The sequence below is a fragment of the Cajanus cajan genome, chromosome 3 (assembly GCF_000230855.2).
Source record: "Cajanus cajan strain Asha chromosome 3, NIPB_CcT2T_4, whole genome shotgun sequence".
NCBI lineage: Eukaryota > Viridiplantae > Streptophyta > Magnoliopsida > Fabales > Fabaceae > Cajanus > Cajanus cajan.
In genome coordinates, this window is record NC_138519.1 from 12209093 (window position 1) to 12233220 (window position 24128).

At 32.8% G+C, this 24128-nt stretch overlaps 1 protein-coding gene across 1 annotated transcript; it reads left to right on the forward strand.

The window, feature by feature from the left end:
- The first annotated feature begins 15092 nt into the window (after window positions 1-15092).
- Window positions 15093-18715, forward strand: LOC145955551 (uncharacterized). Its single transcript, XM_083070434.1, has 4 exons — window positions 15093-15761; window positions 15894-16140; window positions 17011-17229; window positions 17320-18715. The coding sequence occupies exons 1-4, from the start codon at window positions 15597-15599 to the stop codon at window positions 17340-17342; spliced, it is 654 nt and encodes a 217-aa protein (XP_082926560.1). The 5' UTR covers window positions 15093-15596; the 3' UTR covers window positions 17343-18715.
- The last annotated feature ends 5413 nt before the right edge of the window (window positions 18716-24128 follow it).

A 24128-nucleotide genomic window follows, 5' to 3' on the forward strand; every position in this document is an offset into this window, starting at 1 on the left:
ATTGTATCGAATTCTCAAAGAGTTGTGAGGAATGTCAAAAACATGGACCAATACAAAAGGTACCTGTAAGTGAATTACATTCGATTATTAAGCCTTGGCCATTTCGAGGTTGGGCCATTGACATTATAGGGCAAATACATCCACCCTCCTCAAAAAATCATAAATATATATTGGTTGCTCACTACAACAAAAATGTAAATTTTTGACGGAAAATTTCTGACGGATATGGATCCGTCAGAAATTTTCGACGGAAATATAAATCCGTCAGAAATTTCTGACGGAAACTTTTTGACGGAAAATTCTGTCAGAAATTTCTGACGGAAAAATAAATCCGTCAGAAATTTCTGACAGAATATTTTCGACGGAGTATTCCGTCGAAAATTTCTGACGGATTTGTATTTCCGTAAGAAATTTCTTATTTTTATTATTTTTAATTCTTTTTTTTAATTTCTTATTTTAATTTCTTATTTTTAATTTATTATTTTTAATTTCTTATATATATATATTTGTAGTTTAAAAATTTTATATATAACTTTTAAAGGCATAAATATATATTATAATTATTTATTACAAGTTTTTTATATCTACAATTAGTATTAAAGATGAAAATAAATTAGCTCATATTATATTTTATTATAATTTAGTTGGTTTGAACCTAACTTTCTTTAAAAATATATATCTTAAGTATGTCTTATTTATCTATCATAGACATTTTTTAAATGTTTGGGTAGAACTACAATCATAAAGACTTATTTTATAATAATTTAACACTATTAAATAAAAATAAATATGTTAAATTTTATAAAAATAAATTTTAATTTATTTATGATATAAATATGTTTTTAATATCTAATATATATTTTTAGATGATAATTTATTTTAAAATATATCTTATAATAACAATTCTAAATGGAACATAAATCTTCTGATTTTTCTTATTTTGATTTTTTTAATCAATGTATACAATTTTACTATTTTGATTTTTTCATTCAACGTATACAATAAATAAAAAACACAAAAGATAAACATGCATGCTATAAATTTTATTTTATCAAAAAATTATTTATTTTAATATATTACGTTATATATGTAAATTTTAAGATACACACACACACATATATATATACATATATATATATATATATATATATATATATATATTATAATTAAACTTTTTAAAAAAATTAATTCATTATTAAGAAATTTTTGTTATCACATGAGAATTTATTTCTTTCAAAAATTTGACAGATATCAAATAAATAAACATTTTTTCTATATCTATATATTTATTTCATTAGAATATAATTATTATTTTTAAAATATATTATTTTTTTAGATAAAAAATTATGTATATGTCAAATATTAGTGGGGGCAAGTGCCCCACTATTCCAAACGTGCATCTGTCCCTATATATATATGTATATATATATATATATATATATATATATATATATATATATATATATAATATAGGGTTATAATTATATCGGTGTAACTTTTACTAAGTATTATGTTGCTCAATAACTTTATATTAAATATGAATTTTGTAAATCCAACCGTTAAACTGAAAGTTCATATCACTTTATACGTGTATATCAAATTTTGTTAAAATTGAACAACAACTGGAAGGTAATCAAAATGTTCATATTTTAGTGTATTTTGAAATGAATATATTACATCAATTTTGTTTTATAAAAATGAAGTATCAAATCATCTTGGATCAATATAAAGTTTTGTATATATAATCTATAAGAGATATGAACTTTCAATCTAACAGTTGGATTTACCAAATTCACATTTAATATAAAGTTATTGAGCAGTGTAATACTTAGTAAAAGTCACATTTAATATATATATATATATATATATATATATATATATATATATATATATATTTGACGATGTTGTCTTCAAAATCTAAATCTAATTCAGAAGGATTCCTTTTTGTATACTTTAAAAAAAAAGTTTTATAAAACCAGATTCATTGGACAGAAATTAATTTAATATTAATTTATAGTATCTTATGGAACCAAATGAGGGTAATGATACTGGATAATTATACAACATGAGTAATTTCCTTCGCTCCCTTTCTAGGCGTCTCACTGTCAAAGCCTCTTCTTCCTCTTCTTCGTCTTCCAAAAATATGCTCACTGAGCAAAACCAATCCATGGAGGAAATTCCTCCTAAAAACAACATCTTCGAAGAAGTCTGCTTTGAAGATATCAACCAAGCCATTGACAATTGGGAAATTCCCAAAATACCCCAAGATGAGTTATATATTCCTGATGAAAAACATGTTCGTAGTTCTGATTACATTATCAAGACTGCTGAAAACAATATACCATTGGACCCCCAAGCTGGTGAAGAGTTTCATCTCCTTACTAAACAATCTGTAGCAGAACATTCTAGGAAGTACAAGTACCTTCATATAGGATGTGTCCAGGTTGCTGTTAAGCCCTTAATCAGGGAAGGTCTTAATGCATCAATCCTTATGTGTCTTAGAGACATTATACACAATGACTTCCATGATTCCCTTATAGGAACAGTCGAAACAAGTTTAGGACATGGTCCTGTTTATTTCAATTGTTTTCCAAATAAAACTATGAGTCTTTTAGACAGAAATGTTTTAGATTCATTGTTTTTAGATATCAGACTGCATGGGTTAAACATGAAAGAAGGTTCTATCCCTACAGCCCTCCTATATAGGATCCAATACAAGGTCACGAACACTTGTAACTCAAGGGTTCTACTTAAAACAAATGATAGGGAAACCACCTTATTTGTCACAGACATGACAAAAGCCAATGTTGCTGTTCCCAAACTCATAAAGTGGGATGAAGTAGAACTTCCTACAGCTTGGCAATTAGAAAGAGCAACACCTACCCTGCCCAGACAAGCCCCTGAATTCCAAGAAATTAGGCAGTCTGAAGCTGGTAAGGTAGAAATTATTTTTGATAGGAGAAATTCTTTCTCCTCAAGAACCGAAGCTACTAGATCTGAATACACTTCTGCCAGAAGATCCTTCTTGGTGGCATCACAATCTAGTACAACCAATATTCCTAGGATAATTATTCCTAAAAAAAATCTTCAAGGAATAGAAACCAATTCAACCATTCCAAGAGCCGTTTACCAAACAAATGATGAGGATGACCAAAAGTCCATCCAATCCCCAACCTATTCTTCCCTTAACGATCATTATGATACAATCTGAATTCCAAATTGATAAGGAGACCCTCCGAAAAGACTTTGCCTCGGAGGAAAATCAACCTCAAAGATCTTGGTTTTTGAGAAATTACCAAGGTCCAAAAAGATTAGAAATTCAGGAGATTTATTATAATTTCTTGAATCATGTTAAATTCAATATCCCTTTTCTTGATTGGTTTCATGCTTATACCATCAAGAAAAATATAGATTATCCTTTTAAAGATGACCTTATAGGAAACAATTCCACAAATGTTATTTGGCATCTCAAGGATGGAGAGAAGGTCCAGTCTGAACTTCCTCCTAAAACTCAATACCAACTTCCCCAAATTAGGGATGACAAGAACAACCCTGTGCTTGCTGCACCCTTCAAAACCAAGGATTTGGATGAAAATTTGACTTCTAAAGACATTAAAAGTCTTATGGAACAAGTTAATTACACAAACAAGTATCTCCAGGTTTTAGGTGACAAATTAGCTACCCCTAAATCTGAATCAAGCCAATCATTAGCTAACCAAGCCTCAAGTTCCAAGCACTTAGAAAAACCCCTATTTCAACCATTCAAGCTTAGCCAAAGAGCTAAACAAAATTTGCACAAAGCTAAGGCAAAAACCAATATGGATTCTGATGCTAGTGAATTATTAAGTAAAATTAATAATTTACTTAAAGCAACTACTATCCCTGAATCCCCCCAAGGTACTGAAGAAGCCTCTTCTAGACCTAAAATAAGGATGCCAGCAAGAACTATAGGTGTTTTAAACCAAGGATCAGATCACGATTCTGATTCCAGTAATCCTCAATCCATTCAGATTAATCCTATTATGACCACCTCCAGGAACCAATGGAAAGGTCTAACCAAACCCTATCCCTCTACAGCCTTAGATTTGGCCATAGAAGATAAGGACCTCAATAATAGTAGTTTTAATGCCAAAAATGTTTATGAATGGAATATTGATGGTAAATCTGAGTACAACATCATGCATATGTTGCAACATATGACCATGGTGTGTACTGCTTATCAAACAGCTCATGAGAGTTCTGAGGAAGCTATAGCAAAAATTATAGTTTCAGGATTTACAGGGAAACTTAAAGGTTGGTGGGGTCATTATCTCACTGAGGCACAAAAGTTAGGAATTTTTTCAGCTGTTAAGATTGATGACAGTGGTGAGCCAATCTTCAATAATGGTGAGACCATTCCAGATGCTGTCAATACCTTAATTTTTACTATAGCCCAACATTTCATAGGAGATCCATCTTTATGGAAAGATAGATCTGCTGAACTATTATCCAACCTCAAGTGTAAAACCTTAGGTGATTTTAAATGGTATAAAGATACATTCCTCACTAGGGTTTTTACCAGAGAAGATAATCAACAACCATTCTGGAAAGAAAATTTTTTAGCCGGTCTTCCAAGATCCTTAGGAGACAAGGTTAGGGATAAAATTAGGTCTTTAACACCTGATAACATTATTCCCTATGACCATCTGAGTTATGGCCAATTAATCTCCTTCATACAAAAAATAGCCTTGGAAATTTGTCAAAATGATAAACTTCAGAGGCAATTGGCAAAAGAAAAAACCTAAAATAGGAGAGAATTAGGCACTTTCTGTGAACAATTTGGTTTACCAGGGTGTTCTAAACAAAAACCCAGAAAGAGTGTTAGGCAGGATCAACCTAGCAACACCCACTACAAACAACAACAACGTTTTAGGTATCCTAAAAGGAGAAATCAGACATTTAGGGAACCTAAAACATAAACTAAACCCTCACCAGGAAAGAAGAAAGCCATAATTTGTTACAATTGCAAAAAACCTGGTCATATCAGTAAATACTGTAGACTCAGAAGGAAAATTAGAAATCTTAATTTAGAACCAGAATTAGAAGAACAAATTAGCAGTCTTCTTGTCCAAACTTCAGAAGAAGAGTCTACAGAAGACTATTCTGATGAAGATATTCATAACATTTAGCAAGATGATAATGTCTCATCATCTGATAGTAGTGAAAGCCCAACTATAGTAGTGAAGCAATCAATTCTATTCCTGACCCTGAAGAAAAAAGAAATTTTCTGGAAAAACTCAAGCAGACTTTAGAAACAAAACCCAGAAATTCTGTCATAACCAATAAGTATGACTTAAATCCTATCCTCAAGAAGTTAGAAAAAACTTCTACCAAACCTGTTACTATCCAAGACCTCCAAGCTGAGATTAACAATCTTAAAAGGGAAATTAGGAGTATTAAGGATCAGCAGGTCCTTCATCAAAATATTCTTTCCCAATTACAAGATGATTCCGACCAAGAAAACCCTTCTTCTGGTCAAGGATTAGAGCATAATGAAGTTGATTGGAGTGATTTCTTAGGTCTTATAAACCGATTAACCATTCAGAAATTCTTCATTAATATCAAGATTATTGTTGAAGATTTTATTCTGGAAACAATAGCTCTTTTTGTTACTGGAGCAGACTCCAATTGTATCTTAGAAGGGCTCATTCCAACCAAATATTTTGAGAAAACCTCTGAAAAGCTTAGCACTGCTAATGGATCTAAATTACAGATTAGATACAAGCTTTCAAAAGCCGCCATAAAAAACCAAGGCCAACAAATTGAAACCTCCTTTTTATTGGTCAAAGACCTTAGAAATGAGGTTATTCTGGGAACTCCTTTCATTAGGGCTTTATTTCCCTTAGAGATTACTAATGAAGGTATAACCTCTCACAAAGGTGATAAATCTATTATCTTTAGATTTATTAAGAAACCCATTAGTAAAACTATCAAATTGATAGAACAAAAATCCAACCAGATCAATTATCTGAAAAAAGAAATTTCCTTTAAGATTATTGAGCGAAAACTTGAGCAAACTCATATCCAAGACAAGATCAAAGATCTTTTTCTCACAATCCAGAACTCTATTTGTTATGACCTTCCTCATGGTTTTTGGGATAGAAAGCAACATGTCGTTAGTCTTCCTTATGAAAAAGATTTCAAAGAAAGTCAAATCCCAACCAAAGCCAGACCCATTCAAATGAATGAGCAATTACTCCAATATTGTCAACAGGAGATCAAGGACCTCTTGAACAAAAACCTCATCAGACCTAGTAAAAGCCCTTGGTCTTGTGCAGCTTTTTATGTCAATAAAAAAGCTGAAATTGAACGAGGAACTCCTAGATTGGTCATAAACTACAAACCTCTCAACCAAGCGCTTCAATGGATTAGATATCCTATTCCAAACAAAAAAGATCTTCTCAACCATCTTCATTCTGCCAAAATCTTTTCAAAATTTGATATGAAATTTGGATATTGGCATATTCAGATACAAGAAAAAGAGAGGTACAAAACTGCCTTCACAGTTCCCTTTGGTCAATATGAATGGAATGTTATGCCATTCAGATTAAAAAATGCTCCTTCAGAATTTCAAAAGATTATGAATGACATTTTTAATCCTTATACAAGCTTTGCCATTGTCTATATTGATGATGTCTTAATTTTTTCCCAATCTATTGATCAACATTTCAAACATGTAAACATCTTTGTTCGAACTATTAGGCAAAATGGCTTGGCAGTCTCAAGCTAAAAAATTAGCCTTTTCCAAACAAAGATCCGGTTTTTGGGTCACATTATCCATCAGGGAAAAATTACTCCTATCAGTAGATCCATAGAATTTGCTGATAAATTCCCTGACAAAATTACTGATAAAACTCAACTCCAAAGATTTCTAGGATGTTTGAATTATGTGGGAGATTTCATTCCTAATTTAAACAATATTATCAAACCTCTGCATGATAGATTAAAGAAAAATCCCCTTCCTTGGAGTAAAGATCATACTACTTTAGTCAAACATGTCAAACAATTGGTTAAAAACCTTCCTTGTCTTTCCCTACCTATTCCTCAAGCCTTTAAGGTAGTAGAAACAGATGCTTCTGACCTTGGTTATGGAGGAATTCTTAAGCAAAAATTAGGAGAAGTAGAGCATATAGTTGCCTATACCTCCAAACATTGGAATCCTGCACAGCAGAATTATTCAACCGTTAAAAAGGAAGTTTTAGCAATTGTTTTGTGTGTTTCAAAATTTCAATATGATCTTTTAAATCAAAAGTTTTTAATTAGGGTTGATTGCAAATCAGCCAGAGAAATTTTGCAAAAAGATGTTAAAAATCTTGCATCAAAAAAAATCTTTGCCAAATGGCAAGAAATTTTAAGTGTTTTTGATTTTGACATTGAGTATCTCAAAGGCACTTCTAACTCTCTACCTGACTATTTAACTCATGAATATTTACAGAGTACAACAAATGCCTAAAAAGGAAATTTTGGCCTCAGCCAGAGGTCGAGGTAGAGGAAAGCAGACAACCTCTCCCAAGAGGGAACAACCTATGGAACCATCATCTCCGGTTCTCAAACTTTTAGAGTCACTGACTCAACCAAACCAAGTTGCCGAGTCATCTACTCAGCATATCAATCAACTAATTCTCAAAATTTTAGAGTCAGTGACTCAACCAACCCAAGTTGCCGAGTCATCTACTCAACACACCAATCAACCACAAAAACAAACTAAGCTAGACTATGCTATACCAATTTCAATCTCAACCCTCATGAGTCTTCAAAACCAAAGTCTTACCTCAATCCCAAATAAGACTTGGGCTGACATCATGTCAGAAGAAGAAGATGAAAAAGAATCAAAGGCTTTGGATCTCCTTATTGGAAAAATTCCAGAAAAACAGATCTAGTCCACCTCCCAAAATCAAATTGCAACCCAAACCAAATCTCAAAAAGCTCAATCTCATTATATTCCCAAGAATAAATTTTGGGTTATCACTCAAATGGAGCCTGAATTTTGGGATAAAAACCCAAACAAAATTTCACAAAAAAATTTTCCTGAGGGCTTTCATTTTAAACCTCTAGCCCTCAACAAAACAAGAAAGTTTTATGAGTTCATCCTGGTTGATATAGATTCTGTAGCAATAAAGCATTATAAGGATCCCAAAGATCCTTCTAATGTAACTCATACAACCTTCCAAATTTTAAAGGTTTTAACACCAAGCTAGTTTGGCCAAAACCCGAGTACTACTCGGAAATTTTCAATGCTTTTTGACCCCATTGGGTATAATTACTGGGATTATATTGATGCCTGGAATAAAACATTCTGGTATCAAAATAAGACCAACCGCCATTCGTGGCTGATTTATTTCAAACGAAATGTCCAATATAAGTTCCCCAGTTGGTTTCTCCAATGGTGGGACTTCTTTGGTCCAATTGAAGAAATCCTTCCAGCACCAGCAGATGAAGGGTTTAAGATCTTCAAATCCATGTATGATAACCAAAATACATGGATCCCAGCAGATCTTCAATTCTTTTCAAGCTTCTCACTATCATGGATACATTCATGGAAGTACAAATTTGGAAAAGCACAACATCCATTACAACCTCATCCATTGCAAATAAATTCTTATGTCAAATGGTGAAATTTATTTGATGCAAGTAATTAGGCAAACCCACAAGAAGTGAAAAACTAGTTTGTCTCTAATACAAAGTATTTAAAAATGGCTGACCCAGAAACATCATTGTTTCTCAATCAAAAGGCAAGAATTACAGCGTCATTAGCGGCTGCAAAAACAGAAGAAAGTTTTGCCAAAAATCTTGAAGACATTTTAACTCTTCTAAAAAATGAAGGCGAAACTTCAAAATCCTCTTTACCCAGCTCATCAGAATCTACAGCGTCTCTAGATGAGTTTTATCAAAATGAAGATGACTGCTTTGGTATCAACCTAGCAGAAATTTAACAATTATCAATTTGTTTAACTATTAATCATGATATTTTTATTTAATGGTGGGAATATTCACATTATGTTTTGTGAATACCCTGCACCACATATTATCGTAGCAATTTATCGGTATCATTCCAGCCCAGCAATGTATATCGATATCTACCCAATCTGAAGAGATCAACAGTTCCAGTCAAGATATCGGCACTGTAGCAAATAAACAGTTCCAGTCAAGATACCGACACTGTAGTAAACAGTACCAGTCAAGTTTACTTGTTCTGTAGAAACAGTGAATTTTTAGTCTTTAAAAGGAGGCCTCGACCATGTTGTGAGGTACCCTTTCATTTACAACATCTTAGAGAGAGAGATTAGAGAGAGAAACTCTAAGATATTTCTTTGTAAGCTTTTCAGTTATAAAATCTTTCTTTCTTCATCTGCTTTCTTTGCTTTTAATTTACTTTCTTGCATCATTTTGCGAAAACCTGGGATTTGTAAGCCTGATTCGTCAGGTGTGCCCTTGATACCTAGTATTGTGCGGACTACCACCGTGTAAATCTGGTTCATTGTTGCATCTTTCCTCTTTCCCCTTTACCCCCCTAGATCCACTTCGGGACATCTAGTATATATAGATATATATATATATATATATATATATATATATATATATGAGGGGGGTTATAAATACATTTTTTGAATTTTATATGTTTGATTTAAGATAACTTACAAAATAACTTTTGGTAAAGTTTTCCGCTCAATAACTCATGGTGTGTGTTGAATTTCATCGATCCAATTAATTGCTAGATTAAAAGTTATTAAATTTTACTAATAATTAATATAAAAAAATTAATTAGTTTTGGAATAAATTATTTTCTAATTAACAATATAATTGAAACATTAATTATTTTAAATTATTTAACTAAAATCTTATTGAAAATTTACTATATGATCTTAATATTTTTGTATAACTAATATCTGGTCCTAAATTTGATATGAGAATATTATATATAATTAGATAAGATTTTAAGTTAGTATTTTATTAATAGTTGATAATTAAAAAAGAACAAGGATAAATACATTTTTTGAATTTTATATGTTTGATTTAAGGTAAATAAATATATTAAATTAATTAATAATTTATTTAAAATATTAAAATTTAATTTATAAGTATGTAATAAATAAATATTTATAATTTTATAAATTATATTATCATTAGAAATTATAAAATTAAATAATTTAAATTATAATTTTAAATAGAAATAAGTAGATGTTAATTATAAAAGTAAGTACATATAAAAAAAAGAATAATTAAATATATTATTATTATTATTATTATTATTATTATTATTCGTAATATACAATTATTATATATTATTATTATAGTACAAATATGAGATTGTATATTTAAGGATGACTTAAATGAATTAATTTGTACAAATTATATTGACAACATACATATACATTTCGGTAGCTTATTCATCAAAATTTCACACTTAAACGTGCTTGACCTGGAGTAGTACCGGGATGGGTGACCTTTTGGGAAGTATCCCAGAAATTGCACAAGTAAGGATAAAACACGCTAAACAGTGAAATATTGTGAAATAGAATCTTTAAGAGGCCAAATATGAGTGTTGTTACATTAATAAATTTATTAAAATTAAAAAAAATTATAATTTCCGACGAAAAATTCCGTCAGAAAACAAAAAAATCCGTCGAAAAACAAAAAAATTCATCGAAAATTTACCTGTTTCCGTCGGAAATCAGCATTTTTCTTGTAGTGGCTATTGATTATTTCACAAAATGGGTTGAAGCTATTCCTTTGAAAGAGGTCGAGCAAAAGGACAAATTGATTTTGTCGAGGATCATATCATTACAAGGTTTGGAATTCCCCAAACAATTACTACTGATCAAGGCACAGTGTTTACAGGTCGAAAAGTTGCTCAATATGCTGAATCGCGGGGAATTAAGTTAATAACTTCAACACCATATTACGCACAAGAAAATGGACAAGTAGAAGTTGCTAACAAGCTTATTATCAGTTTGATTAAGAAGCATATTTCGAGCAAGCCTCGAAATTGGCATGAAACACTTGTTCAAATTTTATGGGCGTATAGGAATTCCCCTAGAGATGCCACGAAGACTACCCTTTATAAACTGGTGTATGGGCATGACGCCGTTCTTCCTTTAGATATTAATTTACAATCAATTCACATACAAAAATAGAATGATTTGCCTACTGAGGATTATTGGAATTTAATGTATGATGAATTAATATCTTTAGACGAAGAAAGGTTAATAGCATTGCAGAATCTTGTTCAACAAAAACAAAGGGTTGAGAAAACGTATAATAAGAGAATCAAAACACGTCATTTTCGAGTTGGAGACGTGGTGTTAAAAGTGATCCTTCCCATAGATCAGAAATCTCGACATTTGGGGAAGTGGTCTTATAACTGGGAAGGCCCCTTTATAATTGAACAAGTATATTCCAAAAACATTTACGTAATTAAAGAAAGGGATTCGAATGTGAGCAAGGTAATAAATGGAAAATATTTAAAATCCTTTCATAGCAGAGAATATTAAAATATTTGTTCGATACAAGCCAAAGACAAATCTAAAAGAAAAATCAGTGTCGAAAATCTAATTATTACAAAACTTGGACTTGAAGTCTTTGAAAGCCTTATAAGCGTCATCCAAGCTTTGCCTCTGAGCAACACACTGACCCTCCAGATGCTTCTTGTGCTCCAAAGTTTTGGCTACTCTCAAAGAGATAACTTTGCCTTCTTCTTTTAAACTCTTCTGACATTGCACAACGTCTTGACTTTGAGTCTTCAAGGTGGCCTGTTTCGAGCGAAGAGTATTCAACTCCTGCTGCAAAGCTTCAATGGACGCTGTGCAATCTGCTTCCTCTTGTTGTAACTTCTTTAAAACAGGAATCATCTCCTCAGTAGCTTTTCGAATGGAGATAAGATCTTCACGGAGCTTCTCGAGTTTAGCACGATCTCCCTTGCTCTCAACTTCGATTTGAGCCACTTCCTGGAAAGTGGTAGACCACTTCGATCAAAGATCTGAGACAAGAGTAAAAGACTAGGTAAACTCTTTTAGCTCGGTATGGATTGCAGGAGGAAGGTCAGAGAAGGCAAGCAAGTCTTCGACCATCTGTTCGACTTTGATTTGGAAGGTTGGGTCGAGCAGGGCTTGATCCAAGTCATCTACGTAGGCCTTCAATCTGAAAGACTCGAGCACAGGCTGGAAGGATGGGATTGTCTCAGACACTTGTTCACTTTTCTCTTTCTCTTTTTCTGACCTAGATGGACCACTTGTCCAGTTGTTGAGGACATCGAAAATATTATTGATATCCTCGTCCTCTTCATTGAAGAAGCTCATCAAGTCCAAGTTAGTAGAAGGGATCGAAGAAAGTCCTTGTGTAGAAGATTCGACGCCACCTTGGGTCGAAGGGGAAGTAGTGAAAGGCCTGGGAGATTCAGTCGAACCTATTATAGACAAAAACAACGTATAAGACAGATATTTCGTTAAGACTCACGAAATAATAAAAGTTTGAAAGATAAACGAAATATACCCTTGTTTGGACTCAAGGGAGGTTGCAACTCAAAAGAAGCTTCACCTTGAGCAGACTGTTGGAGGGTCTCCACATTTGCCAAAGGTTCAGATTGGAGAACCTTATCCTCCTCGACCTGAGGAGGGATCTCTATCGAGGCCATGACTGAAGCAATCTCAGCAACATTTAATTGAGGCGTGGCCAGCTGCGAACAAGTGATGAGATTAGAAAGATATTATAAAGAAAGACTAAAAGAAAGGTGTGAAAAAGAGCAGACCTGTTGAGATACCCCGGTAATGGGAGGAATATCTCTCGACATTTCCCGAGAAGAGTCAATCTTCGACATCCTATGATGAGCAAATATCTTAGAAGAGTCAAAGAAATGAGAAAATTTAATCGAAATTAAAAACAAGAATACCTTGGGCACTGATTTCATGGCATCTTTAAGAAGCTTCTCAGTAGGAGGTTTCTGGGTTTTCTTGGGAAGAGAAACCACCAACTTCCCCTTCCCTTTATCAGGTTTTTTCGTGGTCGAGACCTAAAGTTGGAAGAATAATCTTTTTAGTCAAGACTCGAAATAGAGAGTAACAAGGTATATTAAGGCAAACAACAATGTACTTACAGTTTTGGTGCTGCCCGAGTCCACTTTTTTTTTTTAGAGGTTTCAATACTCTGAAATATAAGAACCAGAAAAGATAAAGTGAAATAAACAAATCGAGAAATATGTTTGAAAGGTTAGCTCGAAAAGAAGTGTACCTTGGTGCGTAAAGAAACCTTGTCGGAAGCGGTCTTTCTTTTTCGACCTTTAAGTGATGATCCTTTCGCATCGTCACCATCATCACTCTCCCAATCGGGAGTTTGTTCAACGTGTTGTGGAACATGCTGAGGAATGGCATCTGTATAACATAACATTGAAAGGAGATGAGATAAGTACAATGAAGAATTCGAGAAATTTTCTTGGTTATAGTCATTTACCAGGGGGAAGATTAGTGTTATCGACCCAACATAGTGGCCACCATCTTCTTCGAGGAAAATCGTACAGGGAACATTTCGCGTAAGTAACTCGATTCTTTACAGGGACCGCTTTACGCTCGAGGTAAAGTGGGTCAAGTGTTTTTACCCAAGGAGGGTAAGAAAAATATTTAGCTAATCCAAAAAGAGCATTTGGAAGAGGGGGTATATTTTTAGGAAAAAAAATTTTGAAATCAATTTTTCCTCGAGGGTTAATTACCTTTTTCGAACAGATGTTCCTTTGTACCATTTTAGATAAAGACATAGATGCGTCGAAGATGGTTCGACCAATATTATCGGGCCGATAACAAACTTTAAAAAACTACTCGAATTGATAAATAAGAATTCGGTTCTTGAAAGTACCTGATTGTTTGGGACCCTGCGAAGAAGAAAGAGAAGAATTGATCAGCTTCTTCAAAAAATCATCGAAGGTAAGAAGTTTATCTACATAATACTGATACCACCATCGAAGATAGCATTTGGAAACTAAGAAAGAAGGAGAGAATTGACACGGGGTGAGTTTAAGTTCTTAGTCAGGTCGCAGAATAAACTCCAAAACCTCTTCATAATTCCCCGTTTCGACATAGATGTCAGCGTAAATACTCTCTTTTCATCGAAGGGGAAGAGGCTTCATTTGACAGAGACCAAATTGGCGGGCAAACAGTTGAGGCTGGTAAGGGTAGATCCTGACATCTTTTTGTCTCATACCTGAGATGATTACATCCCAAGATAGAAACCTAAACCAGATTTCAGTCGAATCTGAAGTGATATTTCCAACTTGGTTAATTTGTCGAAGCCAGGATGGGCCTACTAAAGTGGGTCGAATGAAAGGAGCCAAATCCTCATTAAAGTCTGTAAAGCTATAGCGTCAATATATGTTGCAAAATTATCGATAGAGCGCTTTCGAGGGGTCAAGGTTGTCAAACGGGCACCCTCAAGTTCACAAGACGGAGTAAAGGTCGAAACAAGAGAAAGCTTCTTCTCGAAGATGGCATTGAGCCATAGTTGAAGTAAACATAGTGGGCCAGAAAGATTTCGAGGTCCAGATTCGCGAAATAGGCTTTCTAAAGCTTCATCGAGACAGGTATATAAAGAGGCCAACAAAAGCTTGCTTAAACATATTTTATTTTTTAAATGTAAGGCCTGGGCTAGAGTATAATAATATTTTGGCACTTGAAGAGAGGGGGTACAAAAAACGCAAGCAGATAACCAGTACATTAAAAAAGCAATATGTTCAGAAGTCGAAACAGGAGTCCCAATTTGCCCCACATAAGCAGTAATGAAAGCTAGATAGGTTTTTTTGTCCCAGGTGATGGAAAGCTCCTTGATCGAAATTTCTTCCTCGAAAACATCAGGATAAAACCTATCTATGTTGGGATAGAAGGTGTCACACGATCCTAGAAGAGAAGAAAAATGGTGTAGAAAAATGGAAAATTACACGATACAAAGGAAGATCAATTAACTTACCATTGAAAAGTTTTCTTTGAAAAATAAAAAATAAAGTTAATAGAGTGATTTTTCAAGTCTTTGAACAACTAAAAAATCATTCATCACAATTTTATAATTAGGTTAATTTAAAATTTTATTATTTTTCTGAATTCATTCATTATTTGAAGAATATTATTGACTATACTTATAATAATTGTGATTACTAAAATTAGTTTATGAAAATAAAAATATTTAATTAAACACCTGTATTTTAAAACATAAAAAATATATCTAGATAAAACTGTTTTGCTGAAACGAAATTCAAATTTAAAAATTAAAAATTAAAAACAAAACCCTTTATTTTAAAAAAATTAATAAAACATTTTTTATTTCTTAAAAAATATTATTTTTTACGGATAAAAGAATAATCTATTCCGAAATAAATATACTATATTCATAGTGTGAATTAGCAGATTTTATTTTGATTTTGATTTTAAAAATTTTAATTAATACTTGTGGCGGTAACAATGAATTAATAGATTTTAGCTGAAACGAAATTCAAATTTAAAATTTTAAAATTAAGAACAAAACCCTTTATTTTAAAAAAGTTAATAAAACATTTATTATTTCTTAAAAAAATATTGTTCAGGATGAAGACACTAGTGAACAAAACCCTTTATTTCTCATTGCAAAAGAGAAAGATGAGCCTCAATCTAGTCTCTATCATCGTTGATCGTTTTCTCCTCGATAACAACTTTTCCCTCACGCGTTCCACCTTTCTTAACGAGGCTTCCTCTCTTATTGCCAACCAAGAGGTATGCTACCTTCTTTTTCATTTTTTCTTATTAGAATTGCTTCAATGGTTTCCTCATTCTAATTCTTATCAATCAACAAAAAAGAGCTATCAGCAATATTCAAATTTTAATTCTAATTTTACTATTTTTTAGGTGTCAAAGAGTTTGCTGAGTTTGGAAAATATGCTGGATGAGTATATATGCTTGAAGGGAGAGAAGGCGTCGCTGCATCAAGAAAGGGTTTCGCTGAATCAAGAGAAAATCAGGATTCAGATGCTGTTGCGAGACATGCAAAATGCTGTCAACACATTCAATACTTTCCGGAGGCCACCCCCACCCAATGTTGCAGAGATGAACGCAAATCCTGCAATGCTTCCTCAATCCAGAGTTTCTCCTTCGGGTACATGTTCTTCCTCTTATGCTTGAAAATTTTTTTTTCTCAATGTGGTAGGCAGCCTTATTTGTTGATTTTGATTATTAAAACTGCAACAGCTATTTAAAGCTTTTCAAGTTGTGGCGCGATTAATTCAAATTGAGTTTGAGTTGTGGTATTAGATTGTGAATGCATTGTCATCATTTAAGACGGTGATAATTGCATGAAAGGGTTCCTGCCATGTAGTTGTAGTTTCAAACCGCAATTTAAAACATTTACAAGTTTGATGAAATAAATATTTTGCCTATTTTAAGGACATAGATTAGGTACGATGTGGGGTTTTTGTTATGTGTTATTCGTAAATGATTAATCCTCACCTTATAAGTATTGTTAATTTAAAAAAGTAGAGAGCAATCTCCCCTTACAAGTTTTGTAAGGTAAGGCTTGTTCACCTTAAATTATTTTGATTAGTTGATTTGGAATTTTCAATACTATGCGAAAAGAGTTGGATGCTTCATGTTTGAAATCTGTATAGTTAGATATAATCTATGTTTCTAGTGTTGATTTTTGCGTAGTTTCAATAAATCAGTCTTTGCCTAATATTCTGTTTTGCTAATAGAATTGAATGACTCACTTGAATGTTTGAATTTTCCCAAGAGAAGTCCTATATTTGGGAATTCTGATTGATAAAGTTAGGAGTGTAATCGTTAAATTGTGTTTCCTTAGTCATTGTTTACTGTTGTATTTTTGGATGTGTAAGCTAAGTTTATCAATTAATGGTTGAGTTAATCCTAATGTATTTAAGTCACAATTTGGAAATAAGTTTCAATTAAATTGAATGGTGTTCAACTTTTTAGGTTGTCTTAATGATGTGTTGACATTGCTTTGCTTTCTTAGGTGTTGCTCCTGTTATTACTACTCCTCTACCTCCGCAAAACATGTCTCATATACAGTCACTGCCTATGCGTATGAATACCAATGTGGAAGCAGGAAACTTCTCTGCACCCATGATTAGTGCATCTGACAGAAAGAGAAGAGATAGTCAAGCAATGGATGTTCCTACAGTTTCAAAGAAGCGACGTGGTAGACCACCTGGTAGAAAAAATAATGTTCAAGGTATTTTTGTCCCCTAGCTGATAAATCTATCAAGTATATGCTAAGCTTTCATAATGTCATTAATTACATTTTTACTCTATCTATTCTCAGGTCTAAACATACTGCCATCGTGAAATAATACAGTCAATGACCAAGTAATTTCTACACCTTGTTCTGCAACTCAATCATCCGCTTGGAATTGTGCACTTGGTGGATCACAGGCTCAAGGATCTAATGCAGTCAATAACCAAGTAGTTGTTACGCCTTGTTCTGCAACTCAATCATCGGGTGAGAACTGCGCACTTGGTGGATCACAAGTTCAAAGATCTAGTGTTGTTAAAAGCTTATTCAATCCTCTTCCATTTCCTACTCCAACCAATTCTCCAGTTTTAAATACACCTTGCAAAACAAATCCTTCTCACAATGATACATGTGTATCCCCTCTCGAGATTTCTCCGATTACGACATGCAATGGGAAGACTGCAGAACAATTGACTTGTTTAGGGAGAAGTCAATGCATTTCTCCAATCAATGTTGATTTGGACCAGACAAGTGAGAAGGATCTCGTAAGTAGCAGGTTGGATACTTCTAATATGCATGAGAGCTTAGACAAATCATTGCCTGATGATGATGATGTTGCATACAACTTTGACATGGAAGACATATCATCACACAATTCTTGGGATTTTGATGTTCATTATTTCCTGGATTACTGAGTAGCATGTGCAGGTTAAGGATTATGAGAGTCAAGTGCAGCTCTACGTTTGTTTATTACAAGAGTATATAAGATAAAACCACTTTTTTAATGGGAGTTGGATGGAATAACTCAGTTGGTTAGAGCGTGATATCGATAATCACAATGTTGGAGGTTCAAGGCTTCCTTTTAATTTTTTATTTATAGTGGTTTAAGGTTTTGTACGGGACTTTAAAAAATGATTGATATTTTAGTTTTTAAAAATATTTATTACTTACTTTCCTATTTTATCCTCTATTTTTTATAGTATATTTCATTGGAAACATATTACTCTTTTAAATGTAACATTAATTTTTCATAAGTAGTTAGAGAAAAAATAGGTAGACATTAGAAATAAATAAACACATTGTTCAGTAAACATACATTAATTATCAAAGGTAAAAATGAGAAAAAAAAATTAATAAGTGATTGATTTTTGTAAAATGACAATGAAAAAAAAATGACAAATTCTGACAAAATGTCCATGAATAAAAAACGAATTTGGATTCTCTCTTGTAATTTTTTCTCTCCAACCTCTCTCCTACAACATTAATAGTCATTAGATATATCTGATGACTCAAATTTAATCATTTAAGAAATTACATTAATTATAAGATAATATTTGAGTCATTAGATATATCTCATGGCTATTAATGTTGCAGGAGAGAGGTTGGAGAGAGAAAATTGTAGCAAAAGATCCAAATTCATAAAAAATGGAGTGAGTATCTTTTTATTTTTCTATTATTATTTTTTTCTTCGTTCATTGTATTAGCGTATAAAAAGTACTATATGTCTCTGTAAAACTTTTTAAAATAAAAAATAATAAAAATTATTTAATATTAAATGGTTAACGAAAAATATGAATTATTATGAATTGATATTTATAAAAAAAAAAAAATGGGAGTTATAAAAGAGTAATTAAAAAGAAAGAATTAGACTAAAATTGTGTACACGAAAAATCTCAATCTCCTTTATTATAGTAATATATATCCTAAGTTTTGACAAGAATTTTTTTTATTATTTTGATGAATTCTTTTTCTTCTTAATTAGTTTATAGTGAAGTAACTTTAGTTAATAACTTATTCAAGGTTTTATCCAAGTATTGCTAATATTTTTATTGGTATATCTTACATAAAATTCAACAAAGAAAAGTAATGTCATATTGATCGAGTTATATAAACTTAACATAAAATGTGTGGTTGGATTATCAAAATTCAAATTAATAAAAAAAATACTTAAAAGGATAACAATTTGAGAGAAAAATTAATATCAAGGTCGATCGAGTTATATAAGCATACATAAAATATATGGGATGACAAGCCGAGATTGATTTTATTTCGTTAAAATAAACAATATATATATATATATATATATATATATATATATATATATATATATTAATTTCAGAAGAGATTATAATATGATTTTAATTTATAAGAGATTATAACATGGTTCAATTTCATGAAAGTTTTACACAATCAACTAATTATGAATCATAATTTATATGACTTTTAAAATATTTATTGTAAAAGTCAATAAATTTATTATTTAGTATCACATTTTCAACATCCACATCAATAATTAATTAATGCATTACTTGATATATTAATTAAGGAGGTCTCCTACAACAAAGGTTAGTAGTTTAAGTGTTTAGATACTATCAAACCACAAGATTAGACCAATCGTAGTCAAGTCAGATATAAATAACTTCAGGCCTATCAGAGAAACTATTTAACAACTTAATTTGATTTCTCAGGTTTTGCCACTTAAAATAGAAAGTCTAGTACTACTTGGTGTTGAGCCTGGAGAGACTTGTAGAAAGAATACTTGGATAATTACTTAAAGAGGTAAGTCAAAGACTACTTAGGTTTGAGTTAGAAAAAGCTTGGTAAAAGAATACTTATAACTTTGTAAAAGTTACTAGAACTCAATCTAGTTGGATTGAGAACTAGATGTAGTCTCGGTGGTTGAGACGAACCGGTATAAAAATATTTGGTGGTCCATTTGAATTTTCTTCAGTGCTTCTTTTGTAAAATTTCCTCTTCATTGCACAAAAGTGCGAGTTTTTTATACACACAATTCAACCACTCCTTCTAGTGTATGTATTTTCTCCATATAGGTCATAAAACGTTTTGTCTCATCTCAATAATGACATGTCAGCACTTCCAACACTAAGCATGAGCTTTCACGCTTATCGTGACATAAGGATCAACCGACACAAAGTCCCTAGGATTGTGGCGCTAAGTGAGGAACTCAAATTCTCCTCTAGAAGGCTAATGTTGAGTGAGTACCTAGGCTCAAAGTGGGACTTGAAATTCACTAGTACAAATTATACATATCACGTCGGTCATTTTAGGGGGTTTTACGTTGGAAAAAGATGCAACGTAGAAGCGGGAGACGTAAATTTACGTCGGAGATTACAAGGTCCGACGTAAAAAGTTGCAAAAAATTAAAAAAAAAAAAAAAAAAACGACTGCAGGCAGAACGAGCCGTTCTATTTGGAGAACGACCCGTTCTCCGTGCAGAACGGGCCGTTCTCCAAGCAGAACGGCCCGTTCTGGAACCCAGACTTGGCTTTTCTTCTCGCTTTTCTTCTCGCTTTTCCTCCTCCTTATTTCCAGCATCTAAAATCACAAACAGAAAAATGAGAAGACGTAATAAAAACCACACCTCTTGAAGACGTAGCATCTAGATCAACTATCAAGGCACAAAAAGTAATGAAAACAAAAAAGTAAGTCTAAAAAATTAGAAGGCAGAGGGACGAAGGGAAGCAAGAAGGAAATATGAAAGAACCCTTCACATACTGAAATTGTGGTAGCAAGAAGAAGCGTAGAAGGGAAGCGTAAAAGTAAAGAGAGGGACGAAGGGAGAAGTAGTACGAAGGAGGCCGGAAACCCTAACCACTAACCCAACGAGCTCTGGAATCGTGTGTTATATGGAGAAATTTACGTCGGACAAGGGGGGTCCGACGTAAATTAGCCAATCTACGTCGGCTACAAAATAGTTCGACGTAAATTGTCTAATTTACGTCGGACCCCCATATGTCCGACGTAAATTTCCCCTCTATATTTACGGAACTGCCACCGCATTTTTACAACGTCGGCTATTCCAGTTTTCGACGTAAATGAGGAGACGTAGTAGCCCTTTTTTGCACTAGTGATTTCTCAAATGATTCTCTGTCAGGCTGAGACTAAGCACGAGACTGAGATTGAGTGTTAAGACTTAGCCAAAAGTTTCTTCTCTCTTGAATCTTCACCAATTATCACTTGTTTTTCTCAATGTTTTCCTACCTTTTTCTCAACTACAAAATAACAACAAAAAGTTTGTAAGTTACCCAGTAATGTGAGTTAAAGACTAAAGTTAACTTTCTCTAAATTTAAGTTAAATCTTAGACAAATCAAGGTTTCAAATCAAGAAATTAGATAAGTGCTTTAAAATGTACCGCAAGATAAAAGAAATTATAGCACTTATCAGTTAGCCATCATTATTAGGATGAGATCTCTTTTGTTGTTTTGTGAGAAGAGAAAGAGAAAAACCTTATATTTTGTATAAGATTTGAAACTAATTAAGAGCTATACTCAACTTTATAGCTTGTTTCCATGAACAAGGTCATGGTAAAATTGAAGAGAATGATAAAGATAGCTTATATAACTTATTCCACACTAATAAATGGTAAGGGTAGTGAAAAAATTTGGTACTTTACCCCTAACTAAGTAAAATATGAAAAATTCATTTCTTCTTTGATTTTTTTGAATGTAGAACATGAAAATAGAAGTGTGTGACTAAGCTAAAATATAACAAGTTGAAATGAAAAATCTGCAACTTCACATATACAAAAAGGAGAAAAATTGATATGATATATTTGATTTATGAACTTAATTTTGTGCACGTTAAAAGTGTTACAATAAGTGTTTAAATACTAAAACTAATTAACTCCTAATTGAGTAAAATAAATAAAAAATTATGACTAAGCTAATAAGTAAAGATTTTTTACCTACAGCTACATTTTTCTTTTTTTGACATAAACAATATTTAATCAAACTTATAAGTAAAACAAAAAACTGTAAAAACTCGAAAATATTTAATTATGATAGTGAAAAAATCTTAACTATCAATAGTTTTGACATTCCCGATGAATACTTCAAACCTCCTTGTCTCTTGTCTAGATCCAAACTGACTTGCCAAAATGAAGCCTGAAATGTAAAGGTAATCAAGTTCCTCTTGTGAAAGTTTGAATTTTGTTTATACTGATGAAATCATTCCCTCCACTTTGATCTTAAAGAATAAAAAGATTTGTGAATTGATGATTCCTTTTCTTCCAATTCATTTTTGTTTTGAGCATTGATATCAAAATGAGAGAAAATAGTGTACTGTAATTGAATTCACTGCCTATACAGTATACACATTACAGTCTCCCAAGCCAGAGACCATTAACTTTTTGTTTCCTGCAACAAATATTCAAGAAAACGATAAATCTTTTAATGTGTAGTAATAAATTATTTATAACAAGTAATAATTAAAGGCAAGGAATCATTTTTCAATTGTGTCAGCATACCTAGGTGACATGCCCAATAAGAGCTGTAAACAGAAGTAGGATGGGATCATCCTGTCAATTTGAACAAGGCTCAAGGTCAAAGCAAATATTATAACAACAAAAGCAAATTCAATAATTCACATATTTTCTTTTGAATTAATGATAGTCAATTTGTTGTATTCCCACGCCAAGAGTCTAGAAACTGACATGCTCAATATTTTCCTAAAGTCAAAGAAATAGAACACATAAATAAGTTCATTAGAAGCATAAAGAATTGAAGCTTATACTCCATTGCTTGAGATACTAGGTTATAATTGTTAAATGGGTTCAAGAATCTATGGTGTCAATAGTAGAATCTAGGTCCCACCAGTGGAAAATCATTTGTTTACGTCAGCGTTTTCTCATCAGTTATAAAAATACCTAACGTAAAAAATACACAATGGCATTTTTTAAATTAATCTAAACTTTTTTACGTCGGACCAAAGGGGGTCCGACGTAAAAACTAAAATCTATGTCTGATATGATGTATAGTCCGACGTAGATTTCAATTTTACATCGGACCCCTTTTGGCTTGACGTAAAAAAGTTGTTTTATTTCCCTAGCACCTTCATCTTTTTCGTGCACGTAAGTGTTTTTCCATTGTTTTCCTCTAGGGTTTTTCTCTAGCGATTTCTGGCAATGGTGGTGCGATTTTTGTCGGGTCTTTGGGTGTTTTTCGCTCACGGTGAGCAGCGACAACAACGGTGAGCGGCGACGATAACAGCAGCGAAACCCATTTTTGATTCTGAACCTATCTCTCCAATTGGGTTGAATCATTTAGGCGTTTTCATGGATTGAAGTTAGTGTTTTCATGTGTGTATTGATCTTTCTTTGTAAAAAAGTTTTTTTATTTCTGCACACGAGTGTCTTGATACTGCTTTCCTCTCCAGCGATTTCCGGCAACAACAGTGCGAGACCTTTGGACGTTTTTCCGTTCACGATGCACGACAGCAAGACCCATTCTTTATTTTGGACCTATCTCTCCGATTGGATTGAAGCATTTAGGTATTTTTTTGGACATGTTCACGGATTGACAAGGTTATTTTTTTTGGTTTGTCAACCATTTCTCATCGGTTATAAAAACACCCAACGTAAATTTACGTCCCCTGCATTTATGTCAGACTTTTTCTAATGTAAAAAGTCCAAAATAACAGACAAAAAATGTCTTTTAGTGTCAATTTTATATGAATCTTATTCATAGAATAAGTAGCTAACTAGATAGTTATTACCAATTCTAGTTGGCCATAAGGCCTATATGCTCAGGGAGTTGTCGGTGCTTTCTCTAGGCAACCATGGATCAATCTTTGCTATTGTGAACACTACGACTATCAGAATGTGAAATGTGATGAAATGAGATAAGACATGAAATTCCGTGACAAGTAAAGTGATGAGTCCATGAGTTTGTGAATGTGTGACATGCATCATGATTTATATGCATTTATATGATGAGGTATGATATGGAGTACATCGTTAGGGAAAACCCTCCAAGTATGAAACACCTTGGAGGAGTCCTAGGGGATAGTGTGGTTTGGAAGGCCCAGTTCTGCCCGTTTGTGTGAATGGGACGTATGTTGCGCGACTTTGCTATCCTCGATGAGATCCTAGTAATACATC

Coding starts and splice junctions, on each gene's coding strand:
- LOC145955551 (XM_083070434.1), top strand. CDS start 15,597: ATGAAGACACTAGTGAACAAAACCCTTTATTTCTCATTGCAAAAGAGA. Junction 15,762..15,893: donor CTCTTATTGCCAACCAAGAG/GTATGCTACCTT, acceptor ACTATTTTTTAG/GTGTCAAAGAGTTTGCTGAG. Junction 16,141..17,010: donor ATCCAGAGTTTCTCCTTCGG/GTACATGTTCTT, acceptor TTGCTTTCTTAG/GTGTTGCTCCTGTTATTACT.